Here is a 27,552-nt window from a genome sequence, read left to right as displayed (position 1 = left end):
ATTTCAAGCAGCATCAGTATCCTTTTAAGATATTTAGTGGTTATGTGAACCGTTAGAAACTCATTGTGGATGCATAATGTTTCCAGTTGTTCATTGGCCAAAATTTTGGTTTGGTTTTTATTTCTAGCACTAAGCAATAAAAAACAACTGACACTAGTTTATAAACGCAGATTGACCTTTGATTTATCATAATTAACCAGTGGTGAGTAGATGATCAAGAATATTGAACAGACTGTTGGATCAATCAACAAATATCAATAACTGGCAACACTGCAATGGCTGCACAGTCCATATATTTAATGGTAGACAGAGTGGGGCTTGATCGAGAGGACTTGATTTTATTTCATATAAGGTAATTCACATTGTGCAGAACAGATGAAATTTAGAGTATTACTAGACCAAGTGGACCCGTTGGGCCCAAACCTCTCCTGCATTGGTGCAGTACCCTCTCCTTCCCCCTCCCCACCTCTTTCCCTCCCCCCACCCCCCTCCCTCCCTTCCCCACCCTCCCTAGGAGTTAGATTTAAACTTTAAAATGTGAATAACTTTAAAAATATAACACCAATTTCAATGAAACTTCTTCCATTAGCACCAAACTTCTGACTAACTTCTAACGTGGCCACATTTAGGAAACTAAAAAAATGTATTCCCCCTCAGATTTCTTTTCAGCCGACAGTGACGGTGAGTAAGGTGGGCCTAAAATTGTCACGCTATCGTGTACCTTTTTGGCTGTAGTTCAGGAACAAACAAACAAACAAGGGTTTTAGTATATAGATTTTCTATCCTGTTGAAAACCAAACATGGATAATAAAAATTCTTAATGGGTTGTAATACACAGAAATGTTACACTGATGACTAGCAACCATCACTTTGCTGCCTTAATAGCTCAAAAGAAAGTGGCCTGTCTTTTTGCTTATTTTGACCGGTTTTACCATTAGTCTCAGTTTGTCGTGTGTAACCTTATCAGGGGAAAAAATCAGTTTAGTAAGCTTTTGCTTAAAATTACAACAGGCTGGCAGGCTTCAATGTAACATTTTCAACAAATTTGGCATTGTAGTAAATCTTAATAGTGATTACCAATATTAATTGCATATTACCTGTTACAGCAACTAGTGCACCGAAAAGCTTTATCAAGGCTAGTACGAAGGAAATTCCTAAATATCCCGTCAATGAAAATATAAATGCATATCCGTAGGTCTGCATTGGATGCTGGAAAACAAATATGGAAACCAAAAATTACAGTCATTAATGATGTCAAACTACACAGATTCAGGATGTTTTCTACAATGTTAAACTGTGACACTGGCCATTAAGTAACTTGAAAGCTTGTAAAGCATTAGTCTTTGGAAGAGTAAAATTTCCAAGCTAAGTCAATGAACTAATTTGAATTAATTCTTGCCCTTCACATGGAAAACACAACAGCTGGCACTGATATCTGAAAAAGAAAGATTTGTAATAAGTATAACGTTCAAAACGTTACCAGACCAGATAAGTTAGTAATTATTGATTAATTGATATCAAGTCTCAAGCATTATTCGATTGAATAATGTAGCAAATCAGAGAAAATGAGCTTCAAAAAAAAAGCAAGAAACTGTATAAATGTTCTTGAATTTAACAGTGGCAATATAACAGGAAGCATATTTGCTGAAGAGAACTTAATACAATTGTAAGTTAGAGGGTGCGGTGGGAGAGGGTCAGGACAAAGGAAAAATATATTCCATATTTCCATTCCTTTAGGACCATTTAAAAACTGCATGCACAGATATAGTGATTGTAATTTTGGCCCATGAAGGTGCTAAGCTATTTACATGCTGCATAGGGTTACCAAAGTGCATTTAAAACCACCTCCCTTGTAGGTTAGGAATGCTAGTTACCCGGTGTAAAAATATTTTTGATATTAGGCGAGTTGTATTCCAGAACTGGCCTTGAACATATGGCAGTGGGTTTTTACAGGTTGAGAGGAGAAGGAAGGAAGTATACTTTGTGGGCTGGGGACAAGCATGCCCTGCACTCCTGACATATCTATTCTTGCAAAAGCACGGATTTTCACTTTAACTGAAGAGGCTCCTGAGGGGCAGGACACAATGGATGGATAGTCAACTCTGAAAGAATGGGTCAATGAGGAACTGTAAAATTAACACAGCCAATCCACCTTCAAAGAAAGTTGATTGCCTAACATCTTCTTTGCATCTATTAACCTGGAAGTGGGTGGGCTTGGGACTTAAATTATAACAACTTTTCAATTACCATCTGCATTTTTGTAATTAACCTATATTTCTATTAATCTATGTCTAGCCATAGAAAAAGAATACTTCTAACTTTGTCAATGAGTAAGAATGTTAGGGTAAATATGCGGATAACCTCTCTATGGGTGATGTAACCACATTTAAAAAAAATCCATAAGCTCACTTTCTTCTGAGTAACATAACATTCCTGCATGGATCCATGCACAAAAGGATATCATCTGAACTAAACACGATGAAGTTCTTCATCTAAATGATTAAGTGGAACAAAAAAAAATCAAGGAGGAAACAAAATTCTCATGTAGCGCAATGAAAATGAAGTTGGTTTAAACTGTTAAAAGGTTGCTGTCTATCAAGTTAGCAAATTAAAGGTATAACTGAGCAACTGTAAATATCTTGTTTGTATGAGCAAAGTTACATCAGTTCAATGAATAGGGAAAAAAGGTGAGAAGGATATTTAAGGTCATTTCATTTTGAAACAGGCAGGAATATATAAACAATCTGATACTCAGTTATAAGGTCATGTGATAGGAGTAGAGTTTGGCCATTCGGCCCATCAGGTCGACTCCGCCATTCAATCATGGCTGATCTATCTCCCCCTCCCAACCCCATTCTCCTGCCTTCTACCCATAACCTCTGAGACCTGTACTAATCAAAATTCTATCTATCTCTGCCTTAAAAACATCCACTGACCTGGCCTCTACAGCCTTCTGTGGCAAAGAATTCCACAGATTTACCACCCGTTGACTAAATAAATTTCTCCTCACCTCCTTCCTAAAAGAACATCCTTTAATTCTGAAGCTATGTCCTCTAGTCCTAGACTCTCCCACTTGAGGAAACATCCTCTCCACATCCACTCTATCCAAGCCTTTCACTATTCTGTATGTTTCAATGAGGCCCCCCTCATTCTTCTAAACTCCAGCGAGTACCAGGCTTAGTGCTGACAAACGCTCATCATAGGTTAACTTACTCATTCTTGTAAACCTCTGGACTTTCTCCAGAGCCAGCACATCCTTCCTCAGATATGGTGCCCAAAATTGCTCACAATTTTCTTTTTCTTTTCTTTGTAATTCTTCGTAAATGAATAGATGCACAAGTACATTATCGAATTGCAAAATAGGCTTTGATTGAATGCATTGATGGGATGCTGAAGCATTTGTGGAACTTATAACTACATTATCAGGAGTTGTCAGGAGTTGTGGGTGAGATGGTGGGGAGTGAATATTGTGCAATAAGGTGATTAATTGAGGTCGGGGAAGAACACACTTAATGGGCGACAGGTTGGACAGGGTGGGGGTAGAGGGGAAGCACTAATCCTCATCCTCGTTTACAAGCAGTGTGATAAAAGCACTTACCAATTATTTGAAAATCAAAAACTGCAAATGCTGTAAATCTGAAATAAAACAGAAAATGCTGTAACACTTAGGAGAGTAGACAGCATATGCAGAAAGAGAATCAGAGTTAACATTTCATCTTGAAGTCCCTTCAACAGAACTGGGAATCAAAGCAAACAAGTTATGTTTAAACTGCAGAGAAGTGGCGAGCGGATTAGGAGAAAGGGAGTAACTCCGATAAGATGAGACCAGGGTTGTCATGGAGCTAATCTGTAAACTTTATTACATGGTTGATATGTTATTGGCATTGGATAGAGATATAGCTGGTAGAGCTGCTGCCTCACAGCGCTAAAGAACCAGGTTCGATCCTGACCGTTGATGCCGTCTGTGTGGAGTTTTCATGCTTTTCGTCACCATGTGGATTTCCTCCGGGTGTTCCTGCTTCCTCCATATCCCAAAGATTAATGGTTTGTAAGTTAATTGGCCTCTGTAAACTGCCCCTACTGTGTAGGAAGTGGATAATATAGTGGGATAACATTGAAGTAATGTGAACGGGTCGGCATGGAGTGCGTGGGCTGAAAGACCCTTTTCCATGCTGTATCTCTAAACTAAACAAAGGAGAATAAGAGATACGAATTGAGGGTACGTCTGGAGAGTGAGAATACAGACAAACGTACATGAAAGTTGCGAAATACAAAGCTATAGTAGGATAGCCCCAGCAGATCTCTCTAACCTTTCGCCTGATAAACCTATTTACAAGTTACCCCCACGACAATCCTGGCCACTTCTTATCCCTTTGTCCAATCCATCCCTCCTCCTTTCTCTTGCAATTTAAAACTAGCTTGTTTTCTTTTCCCCAGGTCTGATGAACGGCCTTCGGCCTGAAACGTTAACTCTGTTTATCTTTCCCCAGCTGAGTGCTTTCAGCATTTTCTGTTTTACTTACCTGGTGTAACTTTTTTTTCTATAAAAGAATCATAAACACAGTTGGTAGAATGGAATGAACTGAGCTGGCATTGGAAAGGCAAAATATGTGAGTGACACTGCCAATGAAACCTTAAGTGAGTTAGCTGAGACAAATCCACAGAGATTAATTTGAAAATCACAAATACCGTATGCAAATATCAAAAGCCTTTGAGATGTCTTATTAAAGGACATTAACCATCATTCAACAATTGAATTTCAGAAGTGTGTGTTATGGACTACAATCACATGTGAACAGTTATGCTGAAAATTGTACTGGCAGGCTTAATCTTTTCTTTTATAAACGTATTACAAAATGGTATGATGTTCAACATGCAAAAAATACAACTTTAATGTGCCACTTCAACTGGACTGTACATCGGTACAGCTGGCAGGAGGGAATTGAACCATCAGGAGCATACTGTACAAAAATGACAATGCTGTAATAAAAGAGGTTCAATGTACCAGCTTGTCTTTATCAACCTACTTTATTTTAAAAGAATGGTTAAATCAGTTTTGTAACCATATGTTTAAATATTACTCCTATAAAAATGCACTTTGGACTTCAGCAGGGACTGAGATATTTTCTATCACCAAGGAACTAAAGCCAGTGGAAACTACATTCACTGAAGGAAGAGGACATCTTGGATGTCCAAGAGTGGAAAGCTTCATCTTGGGGGCAGATGTGGCAGAGACGGAGGAATTGAAAGTAAGTAATGGCGTCCTCGCCAATGGCTGGGAGGGAGGAGGTGTGGTCAAGTTAGCTGTGGGACTCAGTGGACTATAACAAACTCACTTTGCATTTTGTGTTTTGCATCCTCAGAGTTGTTTAAAAAAAAACTTTTGATATATGATAAAGACCAATATTCAATATTATTTATTTATAATTTACAATTCAGGAAATGTGATCAGGAATCAGGACAAACTACAACTCCTGTGCCACACTAACAAAGACTTCTCTCGAGCCGCTGCCCTGTGCTTCACTGAGACCTGGCTGTGTGAGTCGACCCCGGACAACGCGCTGCAACTGACTGGCTTTCAACTACACAGACGCAGAGGCAGCGGGAAAATCAAGAGGAGGTGGAATATCCTTCTACACTAACCAGGACTGCTGCAGCAACATCACGGTACTGTCTAACTTCTGTTCCCCCAATCTAGAATCTTTCTTTATCAACTGCAAACCCTTTTATTCTCCGAGGGAATTTACCTCTTTTATTCTCGCTGGAGTTTACATCCCCCCCAAGCCTGCGTATGTGAGGCGCCAAAGCAACTCGCTGACCAGGTAATGAGAGTAGAGAGCGACTTCATTGGTCATTGTTTTGGGGGACTTTAACAAGGCCAACCTCAGTCATGAGCTCCCAAAGTACAAAACTTCATGTTACCTGCTCCACCAGAGGGGAGAGGACACTTGATCACTGCTACACTTCAATCAAGAACGCATATCGCTCTGTTCTTCGGACGGCTCTGGGTCTCTCCGATCATTGTTTAGTTCACCTTATTCCGACCTACAGGCAGAAACTAAAATCTGCTAAACGACGAAAAGGTGGACAACGAAAAGAGGACAGTTGCATTCCCACGAAGACCCGGATCTGGTTCATCAACAAGTCCTGGTTCACAGATGAACTCAGACAGCTCCGCCAGTCAAAAGATGAGGCCTACAGGAGCGGGGATACAGACCTCTACAGGCAGGCCAAGTACAAGCTGAGAAGAGGAATCAGAGTTGCCAAGGAAAGGTACTCTGAGAGGCTGAGAAGCAAGTTCTCAGCTAATTACTTTTCTTCAGTTTGGAAGGGCTTGCAAGAAATCACCAGCTACAAGAGGAAAACCTGCTCCTTGGACAATCGTCAGCTGACCAACGACCTGAATGGGTTTTACTGCAGGTTTGAGAAACAAACATAATCCTGGGATCCCCTCCCCCGCCCCCCCACCCCAATCATCACTTCACACGTACTCACAGACTGACTCCAGTTTGCAAAGACTGAACCCTTTCCCCACCCACTCCTCCCTAAGCAGCAATTCACACTACTCACAGCTTAACTCCATTCTGAAAAGACTGGACCCTTCCCTACCCACTGCTCCCCAAGCAGCAATTCACACCTACTTGAATTTAAATACTGGTGTGGAAACACAATTTATCGTACAACAGTTTCCATCAATGGATCAGTACCACAATACCCAATAAGACAAGAGGCACGGACACCGGTTACAATTCCGTCTGCAGAGTTTTTAAACTGGACAGCATTCTATATAATTGTTTATTAGCCTTTCGAAACTACACTTCATATTCTCATTAATCTGATTGATCTAATAATAGCTTCATTTCCTACTTTTAGTAACTTTCTTATGGACAAGGATAATGATCATTTAACTTTGATGTTTGGTATTTTTTAATACACTACTTAGATTCATATCATTTTGGCAAAGCACCTGAGCAATGTAATATCTACAGAACATTGCCTGCCCACTAGAGTAAAGGTGTGTAAATTGGAAAGACATTGAAGGGGAATACAATGGAGAATTGGGTCATTGGATTTAAGTAATACATATACTTCACTTAGTTCAGCCAAATTTTATCCATAATGTGTCAATCATCACTGCAGCGAGTCTCTGTACAACAGTAAAAGGTAAAATAGAACAACACAAACACATTCTAAATAAGGAAGTGTAGGAAAATAACGGCAGATGCTGGTACAAATCGAAGGTATCACAAAATGCTGGAGTAACTCAGCAGATCAGGCAGCATCTAGGCGAGGGAATGGGTGACGTTTCGGGTCGTGACCCTAAATGTCACCCGTTCCCTCTCTCCTAGATGCTGCCTGACCTGCTGAGTTACTCCAGCATTTTGTGATACCTCCTAAATAAGGAAAACTAGTACACAGACTCATTGATCATACAGCATACAAGCGAACTAGAATTGGAAGCACAAAGCACTTTAAATGTGACACGGACAGAACAGTTTTAATCATTTAATCAAAAATGTCCAATTGGGTAAACATAAACATTTCACTGTCTTTGAACTATGTTTAAAGGCAGACATTAAGAATATATATGGATAAGCAGACTTACCCTAGAACAAAAGACAAATGCAGGGCCCAGTCCATGGGTACAAAACAAAGCCATTAATATGTACAGAAAACCTATTGAATAGGAATATAAAACCTAGGAGCAAGAGGAGACATGTACATTAACAATCCTGGATGTGCAGCTGTTCAAAATGAAAGCCGTTACTTATACTGGTATACAAACTAGAGAACGGTGCAAGTGATAAATGTGAGGCAACAAAGGTGCCAGAAGGCAAACACCTGGAACCTTGCTTAAAATATATGGTTTGATCCGAATTTCCTTTCAATACATGACTCTTATATTAACAAGAAATTCTTGAGATAAATAATGGTTGATCCTTTTGTATAAAATTTGGATAAATAAGATGACTCTCACCAGTAGAACACATTTACATATAACTGGTGAGTCACATATTAATTGATGTGCGCTGAGAAATTCCGATATGATCAACAGTAGGGAACTAATGTGTAGGAAGGAAATGCAGATGCAGGTTTACTCCGAAGATAGACACAAAATGCTGGAGTAACGTAGCAGGACAGATGGCATCTCTGGAGAGATCTTCAGTGGGGCGAAGGACCAGTTTCTACGCTATTTCTCTAAACGAAATTAACTTTTGTCATTTACTCTCCTAATAGTTCAGATTTCATTTTTCTCTCCTCCTCGCATCTTTATCATCATCTTTCAGGCATCAACCGTGGGAACATCTCTCATGGTCTCAAAATGTCTCCTAGCATTGACATTTCCTCTGTTCTCCCTGACTTTTTTCCCCATCTCTTCATTTATTGTAGATTTCTCATATTTTCTCACAATGTAGGAAGTCAGTCAGCTCATTATTCCCAGAACAAACACATATTCAATCGATCAACTGGACTCTGATTCCCTGACCACCAACTTACACGAGGGGCATTCTATAGTCACGAATTAACTTACCAACCAATGCATCTTTGGGACGTAGGAGGAAACCAGAGCACACAGAGCAATCCCATGCAGTCGTAGAGAATGTGAAAACTGCACATAGATACTACTGGTGGTCAGGATTATAAAGCACCAGCAATGCCTGCTGCACTATTGTGTTGTCATTTCTCACATTTCCTGATTCCGTTCAAACACCTTCAATCTTAAACATTTTCCCCTTCGCAGAAGTGTTTCCAGTATTTCCAATATATCTGAGTGTTTCCAGTATTTCTTGCTTTTGTTTCCAGAATCTGTAAAACATTGCTTTGATTGAACCCGGGGCACTGGCGCTGTAAGACAGCAGCTCACTGCTGTGCCACCCTGACGTCCCACGCTATGATGAAAGAATGGTTCACCATGTGAACATGATATGCAACCGAGTGTGGAATCTGCAGGTGATGGTGTTCTCATTCACCCAAAAACCCTGTGCTTCTTCTTGGCAGTGATTTGGGAGGTGTTGTCCAGAATAGTCATGGTGAATAACTGGAGTGCATTTTGCAGATGGTACATACTGCACTCCTGGTATGGGATAGTGAGGGAAATGAGTGTTTTGGGTAATGGATTGGGTAGCAATCGAGCAGGCTACTTTATCTGGATATCACCCTCCTGAGAATTGTTGCAACTGCATTCATCCTTGCAAGTGTTGAGTATTCCATCAAACTTATGATATTTGCTATACAGAGGTATGGTTTGTGAGGAGATGTCAATCTCTGAAGGATACGCACCCCATTACGTCAAACAATCCCTGTTCCAGATGTACACTGGCCCATCCCCGAACTCTTCCTCCGCTACATTGACGACTGCATTGCTGCTACCTCTTGTACCCATGCAGAACTCACTGACTTCACACATTTCACAACTAATTTCCACCCTGCTCTTAAATATACTTGGACCATCTCCGACATCTCCCTACCGTTTCTGGATCTCACCATCTCCATCACAGGAGACAGACTAGTGACCGACATCTACTACAAACCCACTGACTCCCACAGCTATCTGGACTACACTTCTTCCCCACCGTGTCTCCTGCAAAAAGTCTATCCCCTACTCCCAATTCCTCCGTCTATGCCGCATATGCGCTCAGGATGAGGTGTTTCACACTAGGGCATCAGAGATCTCCTCATTCTTTAGGAAACAGGGCTTCCCCTCTTCCATTATAGACGAGGCTCTCACTAGGGCCTCTATATCCCGCAGCTCCGCTCTTACTCCCCCTCCCCCCATTCATAACAAGGATAGAGTCCCCCTTGTCCTCACCTTCCACCCCATCAGCCAGCATATACAACAAATTATCCTCCATAACTTCCGTCACCTTCAACGGGATCCCACTACTAGCCACATCTTCCCATCTCCTCCCCTTTTTGCTTTCCAGAAACTGTTCCCTCCGAAACTCCCTGGTCCACTCGTCCCTTCTTACCCAAACCACCCCCTCCCCAGGCACTTTCCCGTGCAACCGCAGGAGATGCAACACCTGTCCCTTTACCTCCCCCCTCGACTTTATCCAAGGACCCAAATAGTCTTTCCAGGTGAGACAGAGGTTCACCTGCACCTCCTCCAACCTCATCTATTGTATCCGCTGTTCCAGATGTCAACTTCTCTACATCGACGAGACTAAACACAGGCTCGGCGATCGTTTCGCTCAACACCTTCGCTCAGTTCGCCTTAACCAACCTGATCTCCTGGTGGCTGAACACTTCAACTCCCCCTCCCACTCCCAGTCTGACCTTTCTGTCATGGGCCTCCTCCAGTGTCATAGTGAGGCCCACTGCAAATTGGAGGAACAGCACCTCATATTTCGCTTGGGCAGCTTACAGTCCAGCGGTGTGAACATTGACTTCTCTAACTTTAGATAGCTCTGTCCCTCTCTTCCCAGTTCTCCCATTGTCTTCCTATCTACTGCAACAGCCTCCTCTATGGCGCACCCTCAAAAATCATCAATAAACTTCAATACATTCAAAACTCGGCTGCCCGTCTACTCACACACACCTCGATCCGTGACCATATCACCCCCGTCCTTTATAAACTCCACTGGCTCCCCATCCCCCAGAGAATCCAGTACAAAATCCTCCTCATAACATACAAAGCCCTCCATAACCTGGCCCCATCCTACCTGACCGACCTCCTCCACAGGCACACTCCCACCTGCACCCTCCGCTCTGCCGCTGCCAATCTCCTATCCCCCCACATCCGGACCAAACTCAGATCCTGGGGGGACAGGGCTTTCTCCATCGCTGCTCCCATCCTATGGAACTCACAACCCCAAACCGTTAGAGACTCCTCCACACTCACCACATTCAAAACATCACTGAAGTCTCACCTGTTCAGTACTGCCTTCAGCCACTGAAGGTCACCTCACCTTCTGTCTCCTTTCTCTGTTCATTTATTTATTTACTTATTTATCTATTTATTAATTTCCCTATGTTCTCAAAATCTCTGTAAAGCGTCCTTGAGTATATGAAAAGCGCTATATAAATAAAATGCATTATTATTATTATTATTATTATCACCTATATCCTTTCTTTGTCCCGTCCCCTCTGACATCAATCTGAAGAAGGGTCTCAACCTGAAACGTCACCCATTCCTTCTCTCCAGAGATGCTGCCTGACCCGCTGAGTTACTCCAGCATTTTGTGACACCCCATTGACTTGCTGTTTTAGCCACAATATTTATATGAAATAACACCAGAAAATGTTGGAGATATTCAGCACATCAGAGAGAGAAACAGAGTTAACATTTTAAATTGTAGACCACAAAATGCTAGGGTAACATCTCGAATGCTGCCTGTCCAGCTGAGTTACTCCAGCATTTTATGTATTTTTTCAGTTATAACCAGCATCTGCAGTTCCTTCCTTAACATTTTAGATTAATACTGTTCTGATGAGCGATGATCGATTTTGCTGACGCAGGACATTGATAATGGGGAATCTGGTATTGTCAACAAATGACAAGGGTAAACATTTATTCTCCCCTGGTGTTTGTCTGGCACTTTGGTGGCATAAATCTTAACTGCCTGAATAAATCTTAACTGCCTCCATACTCATCTCACTTGCCCACATACTTCAATGCCATGCTAATTCGTGTCATCAAAATGCCTCATTTACGTAGTAATTGTATCTGATTTCACCACCTCCTCTGACAGCGTGTTTCAGATATCAACTACTCTGTGCAAAAAAATTACTTCTCGAATCGTCTTTAAATCTTCAATTGCTCACTTTAAAACTATGCCTTCCTGTTTTTGATACCTCTACCATGGGGAAAAAGATTTTGTTTATCTATCCTTTCTATACCTCTCATCATCTTATATCCTTCTATCAGGTCACCCCCTCAGCCTCTTTTGCTCCAGAGAAAGCAAGTCCAGCCTATTTAATCTCTTCTCATTACTAAAGTCGCCAACCAAGGCAACATTCTGGTGAAGCTCTTCTGCACTCTCTTCATGATAAGCGAATCATTCCTACAGTGTGGCAGCCTGAACTGCACAGTGCTCTACCCTATCAAAGAATATTACTGCAGACAATGTTCTTTCCAAGCGTGTCTAGTTCTCTCTGTACCCTATGGACAATTTCTTACTCCACTCCCATTATTGTGACATCTATTCACGCCAAACCTAGTCTAGTGATTAACCTTCACAGAAAAATAACTTTTCATATTCTGTTCAATATTATATTCAATATGTTCATATTGAATTGTGCATGAAAATAAAATTATCTGTAGAAAAAACTTGAAATAGAATGCATTGCAGTAATTCAATTTTAAAATCCAACCACACTGGATGCTTCAACTTCAAAGCACCATCTTGATCTAAATACAAAATGCAGAGCATGCAGAACATAGATTATTTAATAATCTTTCAATAATGTGAGAAGGATGTGCTCTGTAATGCTGTTACAAAGCTACTGAAATAACAGGACAACCAGTTAGTAATTAAAGTTACCTACCATTTCTGAATTTGAGCCATTATGCAATTTCATTGCTTTCTCTTGTACATTTCCAATAGCTGCATCTGCACAGAGTGCCATTGAGATAAGTGTTATTCCTAAAGGACACAGATTTTTTTAAATGACCGTAAGCATAAGAAACAATGTTTGTCTTTTAATTTATGTTATTAAAGAGAAAGAAATACTTGATTAAGTCTGCAATGCAGTTTGCAGTGACTGTAGAAAATGTGAACATCTCAAAACATTGATTCTGTAAATATCAGTCTGCGAGGCTGAACCAAAGCCGAAGAGACTGACATCAGGTAGATCCGTGGTAGTAGGGGACTCAATCGTGAGAGGTACGGACAGGGGTTTCTGCGGCAACAAGTGGGATTCAAGGATGATGTGTTGCCTCCCTGGTGCCAGGATCCAGGACATCACGGACTGAATGCAGTGCATCCTCAAGGGTGAAGGTGAGCAGCCGGAGGTGGTAGTGCATGTCGGCACAAACGATGTTGGGAAGAAGAGGAAAGAGATTCTGCAGTGTGACATTAGAGAGCTCGGAAGAAGGCTGAAAAGCAGGACCTCCAGGGTGGTTATCTCTGGTTTGCTTCCAGTTCCTCGTGCTGGTGAGGGCAGGAACAGGGAGATACGGGACTTGAATGTGTGGCTGAGGAGCTGGTGCAGGGGGCAGGGATTTAGATTCTTAGACCACTGGGATCTGTTTTGGGGTAAGGGTGGATTGTACAAATGGGACGGGTTGCACCTCAACAGGCGGGGGACCAGCATTCTGGCAGGCAGATTTGCCACTGCTACACGGGTGGTTTTAAACTTAATAGTGGGGCGGGGTGTTTCAAATGGGATAGACAAGGATGGAGTTAAAGGGAAAGAGAGTATAGGAATAATTAAGAAACACCCAACAATTAATGGGACAGAAAGCTCACGAAGCATTAGGAGAGAATGGCCAAGTGAAATAGGACTCGATGTGGAAGCTGAGATGAACAAAGGGTTAAAAATACTATATATGAATGCGCGAAGTATAAGAAGTAATGTGGATGAGCTTGAGGTTCAGTTAGAGATTGGTAGGAATGACATTGTGGGGATTACAGAGACGTGGCTGCAGAAGGATGAGGACTGGGAAATGAATATTCAGGGTTATACGTCCTATAGCAGGTGGGCAGAGGAGGTGGGGTAGCTCTGTTGGTGAGGGATGGAATTCAGTCCCTTACGAGGGTTGACATTGGGACTGACGATGTAGAGTCACTGTGGATAGAGTTGAGGAATTATAAAGGTAACAAGACACTAATGGGAGTTATCTACAGACCCCCAAACAATAGCCTGGATATAAGGTGAAAGCTGCAGCAGGAGCTAAAATTGGCATGTAACAAAGGTAATGATACTGTAGTTATGGGGGATTTCAATATGCAGGTAGACTGGGAAAATCAGGTTGGTTCTGGACCCCAAGAAAGGAAGTTTGTAGAGTGCCTCCGAGATGGGTTCTTAGAGCAGCTTGTACTGGAGCCTACCAGGGAGAAGGCAATTCTGGATTTAGTGTTGTCCAATGAACCAGATTTAATAAGGGAACTCAAGGTAAAGGAACCGCTTGGAGGTAGTGACCATAATATGATTAGTTTTAATCTGCAATTTGAGAGGGAGAAGGTTAAATCAGAAATGTCGGTGTTGCAGTTGAACAAAGGGGACTATGAAGGCATGAGAGAGGAGCTGGCCAAGGTCGAATAGAAAGGGATCCTAGCAGGAATGACGGTGGAACAGCAATGGCAGGAATTTCTGGGCATAATCCAGAAGATGCAGGATCATTTCATCCCAAAGAGGAAGAAAGATTCTAAGGGGAGTAAGAGGCAACCGTGGCTGACAAGGGAAGTTAGAGATGGAATAAAACTAAAAGATGTATAAGATAGCAAGGAGTAGCAGGAAGCCAGAGGAGTGGGCAACGTTCAAAGGACAAAAGAAGATAGCAAAAAGGGCAATACGGGCTGAAAAGATGAGGTACGAAGCGAAGCTGGCCAAGAATATAAAGAAGGACAGTAAAAGCTTCTTTAGGTATGTTAAGAGAAAAAGATTAGTAAAGACAAAGGTAGGTCCCTTGAAGGCAGAAACGGGTGAAATTATTATGGGTAACAAGGAAATGGCGGAAGAGTTGAACAGGTACTTCGGATCTGTCTTCACTAAGGAAGACACAATCTCCCAGATGTACTAGTGGACTGAGGATCAAGGGAGACAGAGGAACTGAAAGAAATTTGCACTAGGCGAGAAATAGTATTGAGTCTGAAGAAGGGTCTCGACCCGAAACGTCACCCATTCCTTCTCTCCCGAGATGCTGCCTGACCTGCTGAGTTACTCCAGCATTTTGTGAATAAAGAGAAATAGTATTGGGTAGACTGATGGGACTGAAGGCTGATAAATCCCCAGGGCCTGATGGTCTGCATCCCAGGGTACTCAAGGAGGTGGCTCAAGAAATCGTGGACGCATTGGTGATCATTTTCCAATGTTCAATAGATTCAGGATCAGTTCCGGTGGATTGGAGGGTAGCTAATGTTATCCCACTTTTCAAGAAAGGGGCAAGAGAGAAAACGGGGAATTATAGACCAGTTAGCCTGACATCGGTGGTGGGGAAGATGCTAGAGTCAATTATTAAACAGGTAATAACGGTGCATTTGGATAGCAGTAAAAGGATAAGTCCAAGTCAGCATGGATTTATGAAAGGGAAATCATGCTTGACTAATCTTCTGGAATTATTTGAGGATGTGACGAGTAAAATGGATGAAGGAGAGCCAGTGGATGTAGTCTATCTAGACTTTCAGAAAGCCTTTGATAAGGTACCACACGGGAGGTTGGTGAGCAAAATTAGAGCACATGGTATTGGGGGTAGGGTATTGACATAGATAGAGAATTGGTTGGCAGACAGGAAGCAAAGAGTAGGAATAAATGGGTCCTTTCCAGAATGGCAGGCAGTGGAGAGTGGAGTGCCGCAAGGCTCGGTGCTGGGGACACAACTATTTACAATATATATTAATGATTTGGATGATGGAATTAGAAGTAGCACTAGCAAGTTTGCAGATGACACAAAGCAGTGTGAACTGCAAAGAGGATGTTAGGAGGTTGCAGGCTGACTTGGACAGGTTGAGTGAGTGGGTAGATGCATGGCAGATGCAGTATAATGTAGATAAATGTGAAGTTATCCATTTTAGCGGCAAAAATAAGGAGGCAGATTATTATCTCAATGGTGTCAGATTAGGGAAAGGGGAAGTGCAACGAGATCTTGGTGTCCTTGTACACCAGTCACTGGAAGTAAGCGTGCAGGTACAGCAGACAGTGAAGAAAGCTAAAATTATAAAAGGACTAGACAAGCTAGAAGCAGGAAAAATGTTCCCAATGTTGGGGAGTCCAGAACCAGGGGACACAGTCTAAGAATAAAGGGGAGGCCATTTAAAACTGAGGGGTGAGAAGAAACTTTATCACCCAGAGAGTTGTGAATTTGTGGAATTCTCTGCCACAGAAGGCAGTGGAGGACAATTCACTGGATGAATTTAAGAGAGTTAGATAGAGCTCTAGGGGCTAGTGGAATCAAGGGATAAGGGGAGAAGGCAGACACAGGTTACTGGTTGTAGATGATCAGCCATGATCACGATGAATGGTGGTGCTGGCTCAAGGGCCAAATGGCCTCCTCCTGCACCTATTTTCTATGTTTCTATTTCAGTATGTTTAAAACACATTTTATAATGTTTTGCTGCTTAGAATTTCTACAGCAACACTTGATCAGCCCAAATTGCCTGCAAATAGTTAAGTAATCTGTGGCTGTGGAGATTTAAGAACAAACAAGGTTAAAAATGATATAGTTTTCGTATCCATGGAAAAAACTTGCATTTATAGGTGGTAAACATCAAAATCAGCTTGTGTTTATTCATGGTTAAGAATAATAGAGGTTTTTGGAGATACTCAGCAATTCAATAAGCATCTGTAATAAAACAGAGCTAGTTTCAGATTAATGACCTTTTTCTTCAGTAAAAGTACGTATTTTTAGCAGCAGGGAAAAGGGAAAGTCTGTGTGGCACAGTTAGGATGGCACAGATCAGCGGCCTCGCTACTCCAAGGACTCAAGTTACTCCAGCATTTTGTTCTGACTCGAGTTTAATGTTCACTTCTGATGATGTTCTCATTGTAACTAGTCGGTTCCCTCCAACATCCGAAAGAGGTGCAAAGTAGTAAGGCCACAGTTTAAGAATAAGGGGTAGGCCATTTAGAACAGAGATGAGGAAAAACTTTTTTAGTCAGAGAGTTGTGAATCTGTGGAATTCTCTGCCTCAGAGGGCAGTGGAGGCCAATTCTCTGAATACATTCAAGAGAGAGCTAGATAGAGCTCTTAAGGATAGCGGAGTCAGGGGGTATGGGGAGAAGGCAGGAACGGGGTACTGATTGAAAATGATCAGCCATGATCACATTGAATGGCGGTGCTGGCTCGTAGGGCCGAATGGCCTTCTCCTGCACCTATTTTCTATTGTCTATTACCGGCCATTGCAAATTGTCCCTCATGTGCAGTTAGAAGCTGGACAGAGTTAATGGGAGAATAGATTATAGGTAAAATTAGTGGAGGAATGGGTTTGTTCCATCAGTTGACCTAGACTCCATGGACTGAAATGGCCTCCTTATATGTCATAAGGAAACACGTGCTACTTATTACAACATAGAAAGCAGCTGTTCAGCTCAATTTTAACAGTGCCATTCTTCCCTCCCTACTTCCCTGTAGTCTGGCAATTCAATTTTTTCATGGCCTTCAAACTCCTGCCTGCCCTTCTTGCCTTCCTCCCTCCCCTACTTGCCTACCCCTGCCCACAACCACTTTTGATTCAGCAGCCAATTTATCTACCATCATCTCCACAGAATATGCAAAGCATCACCATGCAAAATCTACATATACTGCACTGAATTAGGATTAAACTCAGGTCCCTAGAGCTGTGAGGCAGCATTTCCAATTGCGGTGCCACTATGTTGGCCTTGTCCCTGGGCTCCCATTGTCAATATCTGCCAATATCCAATGTTCTTCTCAAGGCACCTTCCCATGATGTAACATTCACTCTTTCATCTATTCCCTGTCCATCCTCCAGGCATCTGAAAAGTCCTTCCAAGATAAAGCAGTGTTTCATTTGCACTTCTTCCAATACTGATTGGGAGACTGCCTTGCAGAACACCTCCATTCGGCCCACCAAATTGACCCTGGATTACAGCTGCTTGTAGTTTAATCCCCTATTTCACCTCCACTCTGACCTCCCCATCTTACATTCCTTACACTGCTCCAACAAAGCCCACAGAACAGCAAATCATCTTCTACCATGGCATGTTGCAGACCTCTGAACTTAATAATGAATTCAGTAATTTCAGACAACCCACCATTCCAGTTTGTGTTCAAAGAAACCAGTTCTAATGCAAGGTTGTCCAGGTGCAGTTCGCTTAACAAACAAAGATGGGGGTTGGGGACGCCATCATCCACCTGCTCCATTGTTCCTATGCTCACCTGGATAAGCCGGGAAGCACAGTGAGTCATGTTTTTTTACTTCTCCAGTGCTTTTAACACCATCCGGCCTGCACTGCTAGGGAGCAAACTGACGAAGATGCGGGTGGATGTTCCATTGGTGTCCTGGATCACCAACAACCTGACTAGACGACCACAAAATGTCAGGCTACACCACATGTCTTGGACATGGTGGTGAGAAACACAGGGGCCCCACAGGGGATGGTCCTCTCTCCCTTCCTGTTTACCATCTACACCTCAGACTTCAGATATAACTCCGTCTCCTGCCACCTGCAGAAGTTTTCAGATGACTCTGCAATTGTGGGATGCATCAGTGAGGGGAGGGAAGCTGAATAAAGAGGTGTTTGTTGAGTGGTGTGGGCTGAATCACCTGCAGCTCAACACCAACAAGACTAGGGAGTTGGTGGTGGACTTCAGTTGGAGAGAAACACCCCTGTTCCCTGTCTCCATCAATGGTGTGGATGTGCAGTTTCCCAGGGAGTACCTTGGAGTGTACATGGACAGTAAACTGGACTGGTCCAGGAACGCTGAGGCCCTGTACAAGAAGGGACAGAGCCAGCTGTACTTTTTGAGAAGGCTCTGCTCCTTCAACGTCTGCAGTAAAATGCTGCAGATGTTCTACCAATAGGTGGTAGCCAGTGCCATCTTCTTCGCTGCTGTTTGCTGGGGCAGCAGGGCAAAAGCTGCGGACGCCAATAAGATCAACAAACTCATCAGGAAGGTTGGCTCCGTCTTGGGGGCAGAGTTGGATTCATGGGAGGTGGTCTTGGAGGGGAGGATGGTCCTCAAACTGCAGAGCATCTTGGTCAATACAGCTCACCCCCTCCATGACACAATGGTCAACCTGAGGAGTACCTTCAACAATAGACTCGTTCCACCCCCTCTCCCCAATCTTTCCGCATTCCCAATCCTTTCCACGTCATTTTAATTTCATGTTTCATGTATTTTGTGTTTTTATGACTGTTGGCAGATCAATTTCCCTCCTGGAATAAAGTTCAATCGTATCGTAACGTATCCTAGCATTAACTTAGTTTTTCTCTCTTTACTGATGCTATCTGATCTGTTGTGCATTTCCAGAGTTCACTAATATTTCAGATTTTCTGTTAATGGTGTATATCGCGTCTCACAGTTGCAGTAACAGTTATTTGTTTTCACACTTCTATCCTCGCCCTCTACATATACTCCTCCAATCAGATCAGTTCTCATCATCATCTCTTGGATGGCATTTGTGTTACCTGGATTCTCTAGATTTCCACCCTGTTACAGATATTCCTATCGTTCTTTACATTCCGTGCATTTCTTTCCGTATTTAAAACCTGCTTACTTTCTCATTTTGCCAGTACTGATGAAAGGCCCCATGTACATGATATATTAACGAGTTCTCTTTTCACAGATATAGCCTGACCTGGTGAGTATTCCCAACATTTTCCTTTATATAGACACAAAATGCTGGAGTAATTCAGCGGGACAGGTAGCTTCTCTGGAGAGAAGGAATGGGAGACGTTTCGGGTCAAGACCCATCTTCAAACCAGCATTTTGTATCTATCTTCGATTTAAACCAGCATCTGCAGTTCCTTCCAACACATTTTGTCTGTTCCACTGCAAAATCTCAAGGTATGTCTACCTTGAAGAGGTTCCCCTCCTCTCTTCGATGAGGTTCAGTCTGAAGAAGGGTCTCGGCCTGAAACGTCACCCATTCCTTCTCTCCAGAGCTGCTGCCTGCCTCGCTGAGTTACTCCAGCATTTTGTATCTACCTTCGATTTAAACCAGCATCTGCAGTTCCTTCTTACACATTTTCCTTTTTGTTCCAGATTTTCAACATTTGCAGTTTATTGGTTTTAAATTCATGGCACAATGTGAAAAATGGAGAATAAGAAAAACATTCAAAGTCTTTTCCTAGAATTATAGTCTGACAGAAATGATAGAAAAAGCAAAAGATATCCAGCAGCTCAGTGAAAGAAGCAGGCTTTAAAGGTGGTGATAAAGAAAAAGGTAGAAATGTAACAGGGAGGAATTTAGGTAGGACATTTCAAACTATAGGTTTCAATTAATGAAGTAAGGCCAACAGGACATTTGTACCATGGTTAATATCAGAGAATGTGAACTGATATTGTAATTCTGAAGTGGTACATTTTCATTCTGGAAGCCAAGATTAACAGATTCAAGGTTGGGAGTAGAAGGAAAGATATGCATGGAAATATATTGGTGGGTAAAGCAGAGATGATATATTCAGGGTGTAGGAGCTATTTACGCTTAAATTAGTTACTGTTATTATATTATGGCCATGTTTAATATTTTGTGTTTCTATTTGTCTGTACTTTGTAAGGTGGGATTTGATATGAAGATGGGCACGTCTACATCTGAGGCTAGCGTGGCCACAGAGATTGGTGGTCAGTTTAGTCTTGGAGGATGGAGAGGAAACAGTTTTTTTACCACACGGTAGTGTTGTTTAATGAGGAAACAGTTGATAAGAATAAGCTATGAATTATTCTTTTGATTTGTGCTATTTTAATAAAGACCAATTAATCAAGAAACAGCATTTGGAAGATTGTTTTTGCTATCTGAGAGTGTGGTGTGTGCGTAAGTTATATCTCCACCATATCCCCGAGCAGTAATGGCTATCGAAGTTGGACTTTGAGAAGGTATAGAAACTGCCATTACACAGGGCTTCAGAAAACATATACCTTGAGTTGAGGGTTGGAATTCATAACTGAAACTCAAGAGTCAGTGAGGAAGAAGCTGATTCCAAATTGTAAAAGAAACACTATTTTAGAGAAGAGGATGGGGCAAGAGGTACAAGGAAGTGGGAAATGAAGGGCAAGGGAAACAAGGGAAGGCACAGTTGGACCTTATGGATAGGAAAGGTTTTGGAGGGATATGGGCCAAATGTGGCTGGTTTAGGTTGCATATTGTGATTGATATGGATAAGTTGGGCTGAAGGGCCTGTTTCCATGCTGTATGATTCAATGACAAGGTTGAGTCACTAGCCATGAGCATTGGTAATTGAATTTACATGAAGGGCGGACAGCGAAGTTATGGCTGAAGGGGAAATTAAATTAACCAGGATGACAGTACTCATTGCAGAGGCAAAAGGGGCAGAATTATATTTTATGTTGTTGGCTTGGGAAGAGGTAAGTAGAATTTTAAAAAAATAGGCAAAATGAATTGAAGATGAGCTGTCCTTGAAAAAGGTGCCAAATTTGGGGATATTAGCCACATCGCAGTGATGAAAACCACATCGCACTCACGGTTGAACAGTTGTTCAAAAGCAAAGCATAGAATGTAAGTTTCAGTCAATGCAAGGCATCAGAACCAATGAGCCAAGTATAAATCAGAACCATTGAATTGTTCATTAGAAGGTAGATAAAGATGACCTTGTACATAACAGACATTCTGAAAGGAAATGAGGAATGGGATAAACAACAATTGAACTTCCAATACCGCCCAATGTGATGATGAGCTGGATGATCAATAGCCCCGAAAAAAGTGGTGGGGAAGATGCTGGAGTCAATTATAAAAGATGAAATTGCGGAGCATTTGGATAGTAGTAACAGGATCGTTCTGAGTCAGCATGAATTTACGAAGGGGAAATCATGCTTGACTAATCTTCTGGAATTCTTTGAGGATGTAACTAGGAAAATTGACAGGGGAGAGCCGGTGGATGTGGTGTACCTCGACTTTCAGAAAGCCTTCGACAAGGTTCTAGAGCACATGGTATTGGAGGTAGGGTACTGACATGGATATAAAATTGGTTGACAGACAGAAAGCAAAGAGTGGGGATAAATGGGTCCCTTTCAGAATGGCAGGCAGTAACTAGTGGGGTACCGCAGGGCCCGGTGCTGGGACCGCAGCTATTTACAATATACATCAATGACTTGGATGAAGGGATTAAAAGTACCATTAGCAAATTTGTAGATGATGCAAAGCTGGGTGGTAGTGTGAACTGTGAGGAAGATGCTATGAGGTTGCAGGGTGACTTGGACAGGTTGTGTGAGTGGGCGGATGCATGGCAGATGCAGTTTAATGTGGATAACTGTGAGGTTATCCACTTTGGTGGTAAGAATAGGAAGGCAGAGTATTATCTGAATGGTATCAAGTTAGGAAAAGGGGACGTACAACGAGATCTGGGTGTCCTAGTGCATCAGTCACTGAAAGGAAGCATGCAGGTACAGCAGGTAGTGAAAAAAGCCAATGGAATGTTGGCCTTCATAACAAGAGGAGTTGAGTATAGGAGCAAAGAGGTCCTTCTGCAGTTGTACAGGGCCCTAGTGAGACCGCACCTGGAGTACTGTGTGCAGTTTTGGTCTCCAAATTTGAGGAAGGATATTCTTGCTATTGAGGGCGTGCAGCGTAGATTTACTAGGTTAATTCCCGGTATGGCGGGACTGTCATATGTTGAAAGACTGGAGCGACTAGGCTTGTATACACTGGAATTTAGAAGGATGAGAGGGGATCTTATCAAAACGTATAAGATTATTAAGGAGTTGGACACGTTAGAGGCAGGAAACATGTTCCCAATGTTGGGGGAATACAGAACAAGGGGCCACAGTTTAAGAATAAGGGATAGGCCATTTAGAATGGAGATGAGGAAAAACTTTTTCAGTCAGAGTTGTGAATCTGTGGAATTCTCTGCCTCAGAAGGCAGTGGAGGCCAATTATCTGAATGCATTCAAGAGAGAGCATAGAGCTCTTAAGGATAGCGGAGTCAGGGGGTATGGGGAGAAGGCAGGAACGGGGTACTGATTGAGAATGATCAGCCATGATCACATTGAATGGTGGTGCTGGCTCGAAGGGCCGAATGGCCTACTCCTGCACCTATTATCTATTGTCTATCAAAAGACAAGGGCTTCTGCCCCAATAAGTCTTGTGTCGAATTCCAGGAGAAGCCATTACAGAGTCGTGCTCATGGCCACTGGGTGACTGCAATTCCCTAACCCATTAGTTTAACCAGTTTCGATTGCTTCAACTGACTTTTGTCTAGAAGGCTACTTTTACTTCATTATTATTTCACCACTGCACTTTGAAGACAGAATTTTGCTTCTCAAGGCAAAATTGTCCAGAACAAATGAGATTTAGCCAAGATTATATGAATGTCAAGACATTTTACTCCTCCAAGGAAACTGCTGGTCAGTGAAAAGCCAGGTGCTTCTGTATTATTTTGTGTGCCCGGAGATACAAAAAATAGTTGCGAATATATGTTCGGAAAGTAAATTTAGTCTCTGAAGTGACTGTCAGCCACTTTATCTGCCCTAAGGCACTTGACCTCGTGTATTCACCATATGAAACTTAATACTCAGTATATCAAAACAGTTTACATGAATAATCTCCAATTCCAGGGAGCAACCAGGAAGGTTCAGTCAATAATAAATTGGCTTGTTTTTTCAATCGAAAATGTGGATTAAAGAAAACATTTACACCTTCTGCATGAAAATTAATTATTACATGCCTTAATTGTACTCTAATTTTGTTTATATGATAAAAAATGTTCACATATCACTGCTTTGAATATGTATCATATTCCACGTTGAATTTAAAACAGTAGTTTTAAAATTTATATAATGATAGATAAATACATATAATGAGAATTGGACAGTTAAAGGAATTCAAGGTTTTCATCAATAGCATGAAAGTTCAAAAGATGCTACTTTAAATATAAATGAATTAAATTAGACCCAAGTGGTTTTGTACACAGGTTCACAACTATTAAATATCAAATGTTATGGCACCCTGGAGGGAAAATATATTCAGAAGTGATAAAGAACAGCAAGAGTCAAGTAATTAATAAAAGTATTTTTTCAACATGCCTTACCTGCCAAATTGAAACTAGGTGCCACTTTGCTATCAGCCAAAGTGAACCAAATCAGACCAAAACTCATGCAAAGTGCAGCGGATATATCTGTGAAATTGTAGCGTTTTCCTGTTAGAGTGAAATAACAGGTTACACAGATCACAGAGGAAATGTACATTGGTGCATTGTTTTATATAACAAAAATTCTTCTAATCATAAACGTAACAAAACCAATATCTAATAAGTACACAAACAAAGTATGTGAGATAAGGATCAGTTTGAAAAATAATTGTTCGTACAGCCTATTTAAAAATACTAACAACTTTTAACCACACCTTTGTAACATTTCCCCCATATATCAGCTCGTTGGGACCTTGCCCAAAAGCTCGTCGGTCAGCGGGACTGGCAACCCGTCCGAAGCTTCATTCACAGGACCAGGAACCTGCCCGAAGACTTGGCGAACGATGTAACCAGGAAGGAGCTGGAGAAGTCAGACACGAGGAGCAAGGGCCGGTAGGAGTTAGAACCGGGGTAATGCTTCCAGCGCTTTCAAGGTAGGCTGTAGGAGGCGCCACTAGGACAGAAAGATGGCCAGACATGGAGAGAAGGACATTGGTTCGCAGGAACTGCCCCACACACCGAGGGTGTGGGCCAAATGGACTTTGAATGAGGGCGCCAAAACTGGTGGCGCCCACATGTGTAACATATGCAAAAAGAATTTCATTGTGCAGTTGCATATGTGATAAATAAAGCACTAATGAACTATTGATACTTTAATTGTATGTAAAGTGTTATCCAGCTTAAAATATATAGAATATATATCAATGGAAAAGTGGATAGAAACAGTTTTAAAAACTGTTGCATCTTTCCACTCTTTTACTGGCATCTTGCCAACATGTAACTCCCGATCATTTAACTCAATGTTACTTGCAGACCTTGCTGCATTAATCTCAATAACTATATTTTTTTATGACTTTATTGTCCAGGAAGTATTTTGTGAAACATGTGCATATTGCTTCAAGCTCACTTGTTCTTTTGAATAATCAGTCTTGGCAACGGGCTAGCAAAGTTTCAACCCATGATGAATATTTAGATCATGATGTTTTCATAATAAAGACTGCTTACTTTCAGCTCCAACTTCCACCCACATTCTCCAACATTCTCATTATCAGCTTTCATAATAGTAACTCATCTCCTGAGGCTTGTATGTTAACCTGCACTGTCTCATTTACCCCATTCTTACTTAACCATCAGATATAAAAGTGCAAAGGAAAGAACGTTGCCAGGATTAGAGGACTTTAGTTATGGGGAGGGACTGGTTATACTGGGTTTGTTTCCCCTGGATATCAGGAGGCTGCTAGGTAATGTGCTTCAGGTACATAAGATTATGAGGCATATAGAATCATATGAGGCATAAGTAGGGTAAATAATCAGAATCTTTTTTTCCTCTTGCTAGGGATATCAGTGTGAGGGCACAGGTTAAAGCTGAGAGGAAGGAGTTTTAACAGGGATTTTAAAGGGGCAAGTCTTTTTTTTATGCAGGAAGTTGTCGATATCTGAAACTCACTTGTGGTTGTGTCAAATAGAAGTTGGTATTCGCAAGAAATTTAGACAGGCATGTGGAAGGCATAGAAGGATGCAATTCTAAAGTGGGCAAATATTATTAGTATTGATGGGCATAAAAGCTGGCATGGACGTGATAAGATGAAGGGCTGTCTTAATTATGTGTAATATTCAAATCTAGAAGGATGAGAGGGGATCTTATTGAAATATATAAGATTATTAAGGGATTGGACACGCTAGAGGCAGGAAACATGTTCCTGATGTTGGGGGAGTCCAGAACCAGGGGCCTCAGTTTAAGAATAAGGGGTAGGCCATGAGGAAAAACTTTTACACTCAGAGTTGTGAATCTGTGGAATTCTCTGGATGCTTTCAAGAGAGAGTTAGATAGAGCTCTTAAAGATAGCGAAGTCAAGGGATAGCGAAGTCAAGGCAGGAACAGGGTATTGATTGTGGATGATCAGCCATGATCACAGTGAATGGCAGTGCTGGCTTGAAGGTCGAATGGCCTACTCCTGCACCTATTGTCCATTGTCTGTAAAAAACACCTCACAATACTCATCTATTTAACTAGCAGACTTCAGTGTAAATTTAAAATGAAGGCCCACCATATATTTTATATTTTACTTGCTGTGAGAGGTTCTAAAATCCAAGAGGAGTTGTTTCATAGTGGTAAGCATAAATTGACTATTAACTCCACTAATCTGACAAATATCTACATTCATTGATATTTTAATTAAAAGGCTTGCAAAGAATTGCTAAGGCCACATTCACAAGAATGTGTTAAAATAGTTTACTCTCCACTGGTGTAAACTGGAGACATGTTTGTGAGAATTGTTTCAGACTAAAACTCAAAAGATAACAAAAGTTCTCAGATAACATTGCATTTGGGGAACTGTAATATTTTAGAATTTACAACTCTTTTGTGTACCTTGTATGAAGACTCCTCCTATCATTACAGGAATCAGCTTGCAGCATTTAAAGATTACTTGAGTTGGATAATTCAGATAACCCAGCGAGGTATTTGACAAACCCATCGTTCCCACTGTTAGAAATGCTATGAGCATATACGTTTTCCAAGGGATTCTGTAAAATAAGGCACACATTCTGGTACTTTATATGCTTTGTTTGTAAACCATAACATGTAACCATTGCTTAACATGTTTAAATATTACAGTAAAGGAAAAGAACAATGTCATCCCATAGTAATTTTCAGTTCACTTAGACTTTAATTAAAAATGCTTCAGTAAAAAATTCTAATCTGCAAATACATAAATCACACTTAATCATAAAATATTATCTTTTGCATTCTGTTTATTTTAGGTTCATCCTCATTGGACCATATTCAAAGTTTTTGTTTCCATTTTTTTTCACAATCGCTTTTTAGGTTTGAATCAAGTCCAATGTCTTCTTTCTAATTGCAAGAACACTATGTCCCTGTTATCTGCTAACTTACTAGATCTGAACTGCACATTTCCATGTTCAAACTCGGATATAATTTAAAATTTGCTCCAAAGGCACTAAAGGGCATCTATGTTGTGAGATTGGTCCCGGGTCTGCATCAGAAGCATAGATGGAGCCGGGATCCAGAATGCGGGCTGATGTGTCCAGAACTGGGCTCCAGAGGTTGAGTTAGAACTGGAGTGTAAAGTGCTGATTGGAAATACGGACCAGAGAGTGGACTGACCATGCAACCAGGGCCAGGGTTTGCAGTGCTTGTCCTGACTTAATGAGTTTGTTATATCTATGGAGGTGCAATTACCAGTGATCTTACTGAATTTGAAATTTTATGTATCAATCGGAACTCTGTGCTCCTGCAAATAAAGAGGACATGGTGTAAATTATATTTAAATGGTGACAAAATAAGAAATGCTGATGTTCAAAAGGGTCTGAGGTGTCCTTTTAACAAGCAGCCAGGTATTAAGATAAACGTTATGTTGGTCTTGGTGAGACTGCACCTAGAATTTTGTGTATTTAGGTCTTCTCTTCTAGAGAATCTCAGCATTGTGAGTGCCTGGATGATTCACTAAACTTGTTCATGGAAGCAAGATTGTGTAAATTGTGCAAGATTGAGTAAATTTGACCTGAGTTTTCTAGAGTTTGAGAGTACGAGGTGATGCCATTGAAACTAATAAAATTCTGATAGGGCTCGATGCAGGGAGTTGTTTTTCTTGTCTGAAGAAAATA

General features: G+C 41.5%; 1 protein-coding gene across 2 annotated transcripts in view; it reads right to left on the bottom strand.

Annotated features, from left to right (window-relative positions):
* The window catches only part of slc35b3 (solute carrier family 35 member B3), a 44,709-nt gene that overhangs the window by 12,103 nt on the left and 5,054 nt on the right, over positions 1-27,552 (bottom strand). For both annotated transcript variants that reach the window (XM_078398637.1, XM_078398638.1), the window contains exons 3-7: positions 26,297-26,451; positions 23,827-23,934; positions 12,490-12,587; positions 7,607-7,699; positions 1,098-1,209 (exon numbers count right to left, since the gene is read on the bottom strand). In XM_078398637.1, coding sequence (XP_078254763.1) covers positions 1,098-1,209; positions 7,607-7,699; positions 12,490-12,587; positions 23,827-23,934; positions 26,297-26,451 — 566 coding nt within the window. The remainder of the gene's footprint in view (positions 1-1,097; positions 1,210-7,606; positions 7,700-12,489; positions 12,588-23,826; positions 23,935-26,296; positions 26,452-27,552) is intronic.

Source organism: Rhinoraja longicauda, chromosome 4 (genome assembly GCF_053455715.1).
Source record: "Rhinoraja longicauda isolate Sanriku21f chromosome 4, sRhiLon1.1, whole genome shotgun sequence".
Lineage (NCBI taxonomy): Eukaryota > Metazoa > Chordata > Chondrichthyes > Rajiformes > Arhynchobatidae > Rhinoraja > Rhinoraja longicauda.
This window is presented reverse-complemented; position numbering and strand designations above follow the sequence as displayed.